The 7,862-nt window shown below is 33.7% G+C and overlaps 1 protein-coding gene across 2 annotated transcripts in view; it reads left to right on the top strand.

The window, feature by feature from the left end:
* The window catches only part of LOC101415177 (butyrophilin subfamily 1 member A1-like), a 72,130-nt gene that overhangs the window by 40,220 nt on the left and 24,048 nt on the right, over positions 1 to 7,862 (top strand). For both annotated transcript variants that reach the window (XM_058277251.1, XM_058277252.1), the window contains exons 4-6: positions 1,260 to 1,373; positions 2,976 to 2,996; positions 4,781 to 4,801. In XM_058277251.1, the coding sequence (XP_058133234.1) occupies positions 1,260 to 1,373; positions 2,976 to 2,996; positions 4,781 to 4,801 (156 nt within the window). The remainder of the gene's footprint in view (positions 1 to 1,259; positions 1,374 to 2,975; positions 2,997 to 4,780; positions 4,802 to 7,862) is intronic.

The following is a 7,862-nucleotide window of genomic DNA, read 5'->3' as shown; positions in this document are numbered from 1 at the left end:
TGAGTAAACTAGAACTCTGTCCCTGGGGCCTATACCCATGAGATCTGTTTAGCTTATCAATCAAAATGCTCTTAATCCTTCATTTAATTTTTAAAATATTTACTTATTTATTTTGAATCATTCTTTTATAATTGTCTTTTTTAAAGATACATAGATCACACAAAATGTTACATTAAAAAATATTAGAGGTTCCCATATACCCCACTCTCAATTCCTTTCACTTAGTTCACATAAAACATTTCATTAAAAAAAAAAATAGGAGATTCCCATAAGCCCCACTCCTCAAATCCCCCACTTTTCCTACATCAACAACTTCTTGTATTAGTGTCATGCATTCATTGCATTGATTGATACATTTTAGAGCACTGCTACACAGCATGGATTATAGTTTGCATTATACTTTACATTTTCTTCCATCCATTCTGTGGGTTATGGCAGGATACATAATATATAATGTTTCTGTCCCTGCAATATCATTCAAGGAAATAGAGTTTGTCACAAAATTAAAAGGACAGCCTACTCAATGGGAGAAAAGCTTTGGTAACCATACAGATGATAGGAACCTAATATCCAGCATATATAAAGAAATCCTATGTCTTGAAAATAAAAAGACAAACAGCCCATTTTAATAAATGGGAAAGTGATTTGAACAGACACTTCTCCAAAGAAGAAATACAAATGGCTAAAAGCACATGAAAAAAATGCTCAATATCACTAGCTCTTAGGGAAATGCTAATCATTTAATTTTATACATTACTCATTTCTAATCTCACTCTTCTATGTATTGGCTTAAATGCACAGGTATGTAGAAAACCAATGGATAGGAAGGACACTTGTCAACATTATGTTAAGGACACTGTAGAGAAAGAAAGAAAACTTGATGGAAGGAGAGTCTTTAATGTATTTGCAGCATTTTATTACAAAAGAATTATATGTTACAAATATAATGATAAGTTAGCATTTGTAAAATGTGGATGGTGAATACATGGGTGTCTGTTACACAGTTTTTATATGTTTTGTATATTTAAAATCTTTGAAATTACAAAAATTTGTGTCCTGTTTCTGATCATTGGGAAGAAGCTGGGATGTAAGAAATTCTTCAGGATTCCTGAATCTGAATTCATTAGAATTGAAGGGAAGCTTGATTAGGAATGGCCTCTAATAGTATCTCATAGGATAAAACATATGGGGATTCATAATTAACAGCTAAGTCACCTGGTGTCAAACGGGCTGTCAAGGAGACAATCCCTGTCTTTCAGATGCCTTGTTCCCCAGAGTCTCACCCTGGTCAGTGGCAGTGCCTGTGATTGTGGTTCTCCTGGTCATCATTGGGATCATCTGTGTTCTACTAGTGCGTGTTAGAAAATCAAAAGGTAAATTTGGGTCTAGCATCATTTGTGAGGGCATCAAAGGATAACTCATTTCAATAAAATCAGACATGGAACATGAATTATCTTTAAAATTTGAAGTGAGAAGGAAATAAATGAAGAAGAAAAAATATTCCACCAGTATATCCTTGGTTCTACATCTTTGTCAGATATTAAAAGTTGTCTGGTCAAGGGCAGTTATCTCATCAAGAAAAGCATGCTTGGTTCATAATTTGATGAATTCCAGTGGAGAAAATGGCTATTGCAATGCCAGATACATTATGAGAAAATATTTCCTTTTCATTTTAAGGCAGAAATAAAGTATTTGGCTGCTAAAGAAAAGTGTAGTAGCATATAAGGATAGGAGTAGTAGCATATGAGGACAAGAGTGGGGATTTTTTGAAGTAATTGGCAAAATGGGATAATTAGAAAATTGGCCAGTTTAATACCACCACTCATCATTCATCACACACAATCAATTCAATTATCCATTTTTACATTTAAGTTATATTATTTACTTTATTCTCCAATTGGCCTGAGCTGACAGCATAGGAGAACTAACTAAATGGTTGCATATAAACCACAAACACATATACATGTATGTATATGACCAAATTGTTAGTAAAATACAGGCAAAATTATTTTTCTTGGAATAACTAATCTTTCTTTTAAGACTGCCTGCTTTGGGTCCACGCATAAGATTCTTTCAACTAACACCAAATTAATTTCACAAGTTTATTTAATAGGTTATAGGATTTATTTATCAAGGAATAATTTCTACACTTTATAGTAAAGGAGATGCTATATCATTTAGCATACATTTATAAAGAAACTAAAATCTGTCAGGATCTCTGCAAGTTTGCCAGCTGCTAGGTTTGTAGCAGGTACAATATAGGTGTGGCTCCTGTTCCTTTGACTAAAGAGAATATATTTCGTTCATTTTGAAAATTTTCTAGCTCCCAAGCATAGTATTCAGCTATCAATCATGGTATTGATTGCATGCCATGTAATCAAGATTTTGACACTAAATGAGAGATTTGCTGTTTCACACTTAAAATGCATTTGATACTGCAAATCATTTTCTCACATTCCACCCTACAATAAAAAAAATAGTGTCAATTCCACTGAAAATATGTGAAACAAAGAGATAACGGTGACTAATGTCTCAATATGTGTTTTGACTCTGAAGTTAAAATAAAAACAAATCTTGTCTTACCAAAATATCAAGTCTCAAGGGTGTTCCATTTAATGCATATTATATTATAAGGAAGATTAGCATTTTAAGTTATATTCCTCTATAATGATTGCTTTGAAGATAGAAATAACCAATTGGTGGATAAATTCTGGGGAACTGCTTTGAATCATAACATTTTTTTTTTTTTAGTTTTACTTGTTTTTTAAAATTTCCTATATTGTGTTGTCTAGAGGTTGGGAAGAAATGTGCATTAGGTAAACTCATTAAAGCCCCTTCAATGGACAGAACAGTGTCAGACAGGAACCTTACTTTTCAAATGGGATCTGCAGTGTATCTTTTTGTGAGCTGAAAAGCCTCTCAGTCAGACATAAGATGAGTCTTAACTACGTATCCTTTTTGTGTGTTTGTTTTAGGTTCACTCATGAGGCAGCACGGTGAGTTGGTTTATTTTAAACTCAGAGAACCTCTATCATTTAGAGGATAATTTCACAGATGCAAGGAGAGCATTACAAACATGGATGGAGTCCATCAGAAAGGATTACATGAATTGTGTTGGCTTGAAAAGTTCCTACAGAGTCCACTTATTCACATTAAAACAGAGAGATTAGAGTTCAAGTTTAGGTAAAGTTTAGTGATGTATTCAGCTCACATGTATCAATATCACTGAAGTGTAGCTGTATTTAATCAATTTCAACAATCTAGGGAAGAAGCACCATGTTCACACTGTTCATTAAATTATTTCTATGTCTCATATAGAGTAATGATTTTCAAACTTGAACATGTATCAGAAACACTTGGGAAGTAGTTAAAACACAGAAGGCGAACAACTCAAGTGGTTGAGTGCCTAATTTCCACATGGGAGGTTCCTGTTCAGTCCCTGATGCCTCCTAAAACAAACAAACAAGTACACAAAGAAAAACCCAACTCTGAGGAGCTGATGTGGCTCACTGAGCACCAGTTTCCCACAGAAGAGGTCCCAGGCTCAATCCCTGACCCCTGTTACCTCCAAAAAAGACACAGAAATCTATGGCTAAAGTTCTGATTCAGCTGGTTTGTCTTGAGACCCAAGAATTTGTATTTCTAACAAATTCTCTCATGATATTTATGCTGCTGGTCCAAATACCACATTTTAAGAACCAATGCAATTTATTTGATGGTTTAGAAAATATTAAGAATCATTTAAATATTAGAATTTATAGTGTATGTGTATTGCTTGGACGATAGAAGGAATACAAAGTATAAATGCCTGGGAGTTTATCAAATATAGTGAAATTCATGCAGGTTTTCAGGTTGCACAGAACTAAATCCTCCTAGCTTTAAGTTGTAAATTGAAAATAATGTGTAAGAAACCAAGAGTAGACCAAGGGTCCATCCAAAGGAAATAGTATTTTCTCCTTTTTGATTTAAAAATGTAAATGTTCGTCAAAAATGACATGAAATATATTAAAATGTCAATCATTCAAAATGACCAGGGCCCTTTTGAATACTCAGTCATTCATTGGATCAAAAGCAAGTAAAGCAAGCTTAGTGAATGAAGCATCTGTTTAAGAGTGGATAATGTCCAATTAAATATATATAATATGCCAATCCTATTATTTTGGTTTATTTGTTCTATTATACATGGTATGGGCAGTGAGTACAATGTTGTAAGCTGGAGATACAGAACTTTTTCTTGTTTCTGTTCTAAGCATAAAACATTAACTTCTTGCTCTTTCCTGAGCTTAGAAAGGTGATTTTGGAGTTAAAAACCTTTCTTTCATTCTCTTTATCTTATTCCTACTCCTCTTCATCTGGCAAATCCATAATTAACAATGTTGTTATTGTTTACACAGTTTAAAATCATTTTAATGGTAAATATCTAATACTTGTAACAGTGTTAACTTTTCAGAACATGTGAGTAGAAGATAAATCATATTTACCAAATATTCATCTCAAAAGTCACACTGGAATCTTGCAGAAAACTGGAGAAAATATTTTTGCAGTTTTGTCTTAAACAGAACAGATATAGAACTCTCTGAATCATGGTACAGGTACTCAAATGTCTGCCAAGAATCAAGTCTACTGCTGTGCAGGTGTCACCTCTTTCTGTTTCTGAACCAGCCTTGCAGCTCTTGGTAATTTCCAATTCATGTCAGACTGTAATGCCTTCGTGGAGGAACATACTATTAGAATTTGTAGATATTTATCCTCTAAATACTTTTTGTGTTTGTTTTCAAAGGTGAGCTCCAGGAACGATATGGTAAGTCATTCATTCCATACCCATCTGTTTAAAGAATTGATAACAATTAAAAATACCTAGGCCCTTTTAGATAAATTTCATAGAAAATGAAATTCAAGAAAAAATGACCGTATCATATAAGGAAATAAAAATTCTTATACATTTCAAATTTGGGAATTTTAAGTTTCTTCCTTAATTTGTCATAGTTGGTTTGTCCAGGACTCCCTGATCTTTGTTGGGTCATTATCCATATAATCTCTTTAAATTTGTCATTATTATTTTGTTTCTATAGAGAGGAGAAACTGGTTAGTGTGCCAATGTATGCCCTAGCATAGCCCTGAATGACAAGAAAAAAATCCAAAAATAGGTACAATATGCTTCCTTTAATGTAAAGCACAACGTCTGACCCATAATAAAAACTCTATTAATGGTAGGTAGTATTTTTATTTTTTGGATTGTTTTTTGTTTGCTATTCCACTTTCATTGAGATTGAGTGTAGGTAGTCTGTGTAAAGTTCACCTGGAAAATATTAGTTTTCCTTTGCATTTAAAAATTTTTGGTTATAATTGTAGGCCTCTTTCCAACCCATACTGAGTTCTGAAATTTTGGATGACTTGACCACATACATCATACATCAAGTTTACATTATTTATATCACTATTGGATTATGTTTCCCAATTTAATGGATTTCTTCTTGGGCAGTGAAAGCTCATTGGTTGTGCCTGGGTCATCCTAACTCCACAGACACTGCACTGCCCAAGGATCACTTACCTCATCCCTATACCTCAGTGCTCAGAGGCCCTAGATGAACTCTTTTCATGAATATCCTTCGGTGAACATCACACAATCAGCATGACTGCGTAAGGACTGATTCAATGAGTGATATATTGTGCTATATGCACAGTTCATAATCCTGAGGATTCTCCTAGAAAACACTCAGTTAAACTGATGAACAACATCCTTTTTCTCTATTTCTCCTCTCCTCATTTTCATCTCTAGGCTATTTTTTGAATCCATATCTGGAAAGTTTCTTGTGTTGGGATGGCTTCTATGGTAATTCTTTCAGACATATTTTGGTGATTGTGGATTTCTTATTTTCTATCATTTATCTTGTTTTCTGTTTGTTTTTGTTTTGTTTTGTTTTCACAGAACTGTTAATTAAACAGAAGAGAGGGGAATATTTTTTCATATCTTTGGAGGCAAATGTATCAAAGAAGCAATATCTTTACTCTTCAAAGATTATATTAGCAATTGATTTCCATAAAATATCTAACAATTCTTCCAAAATGTATATAAACCCAAGATTAATTTCCAGGAGAAATGATACCAATAGGCTTAATTTTTATAAGTAATTTGCTTTTTAAGACAGTCACCTTTATGAGTTTGTATTAAAATTTATCCAAATTTTTAAATGTTTTTGTTTTTAAAGGACATGTAAAATATGGAATATTGTTTTATGTTTTCTTCTTGAAATAGATTGGTCAAGTTCAGAAAGCAGGTATTTAATTTGCCTCTTAATAGTTAAATACTAATTCATATTATTTTGCTAGAGTGTATGAGGACCAAACAGCTGGATATACCAACACCGAAGTATCAGTTTTTAAACACTTTATAAATTCATGTATGATATATTTTAAATTGTTAAATATAATATGCTCATTTATGGGTGATATATCCTCATACCTTTATATGATCTTATGTTTGGACACATTATCATCTATCTAAATTACCAACCTCAACCTAAGTTTTAGTATGGTTGTTTGCTCATTCTTACAGATTAAAAAAAAGTTATTTTGCCAAGTAACAAGAGAATAAATCTGAATAAAACTTTATCAGAACAACATTCAACAGATAAAATTATTTGGAAAAATTTGCATACTTAAAAGAAACAGTTACTCTGCTAGTATAGAATATTTCACCCTTCCCAATTTATTCAAGGTTTTGTTTCTCTTAATTATTTCTTTTAGTCTTCTTTAAAGTTCATGTATTATGCTTTAATATTATTTCCAGTTAGTTCCTGTTTGTTACAACCCAACTCCTGAAGTGCATGAGTTGGTGAGGCTGTGAGACCAAAGAACACATCTGGCGTTTAGACAAGCATAAACTTTATTGGGACTTACATATAGAAGAGAATTTTGATACTGGAGAGTGAAAGAGTGAATGAAGTTATTGTTCTGCAAAGAGATGAGAAAATATGGGGTGGTATAGAAGGGGTTTAAGAACAAGGATATTCCACAGGGTATGAGAAAAGTGTTCCTGCTAGGGCCATGTGAAGCATACATGTGGGGTGAGATGATGTTTTCACTACACTCATAGGAAGGATGTTTACCAAGGATATTTACTCCTTTGGAAAGATTACAGTTTATGATACTATCCAAGCATTCTCTCCCCTATGGGTAAGGTTAACATTTAGCTTATGTCTAGGTTATGCTGACAGCTACATGCTGAGCAGTAGGTGGGATTGTGTCTCCATGATCCACCCCCACTTAGTGGCCTACATTGAATATAGGAGAAGCATTGCATCCACACTCCATGGCAACAGTATAAAAGACAAAAGCTAAAGCTATTATGTGCTTTTCAGTGACATTTGCAGCACCACAAGGCACAAAAAATGGCCAATAGTTATAACCACCATGGGGCATGTTTTACACTATTTCTAGCCTTGATAGTAAAATTTCACACATCAAGGTAACCACCCCATATCACAGATTCCCTCTTGTTCCATGAAGACAGGAGGGATGTGATCTATGGTGACAGACTCAGCTGTTAACTATCCTAAACTTTCATAAATAGTGTATCCTAATAAAGACCTGGGCTTATTCACGTGTTCTCTTACAAGGGAAAAATAAAATTTAGAGTCTCATTGAAAGACAGCAGCTGAATTTCAGTCTTAAATGCAAAGGATTTTTCCAAATTTGTCAATGAGTCATTTACTGTGTTCCATGCTGTCAAATGTGCAGGAGTTATGGCCCAAGGAAGGCCGGTAACACCCAAGGATGGTAAGTGGAGATGGGTTACTGATGAAGTCCACAGGAAAGGGAATTTAGCTAGGGAGCAATGGGCAAAAAGAAAAATGTTTATG

Source organism: Dasypus novemcinctus, chromosome 16 (genome assembly GCF_030445035.2).
Source record: "Dasypus novemcinctus isolate mDasNov1 chromosome 16, mDasNov1.1.hap2, whole genome shotgun sequence".
In the NCBI taxonomy this organism is placed as follows: Eukaryota; Metazoa; Chordata; class Mammalia; order Cingulata; family Dasypodidae; genus Dasypus; species Dasypus novemcinctus.
Note: the sequence above shows the minus strand (reverse complement) of the source record. Positions and strands in the feature narration are given on the sequence as shown.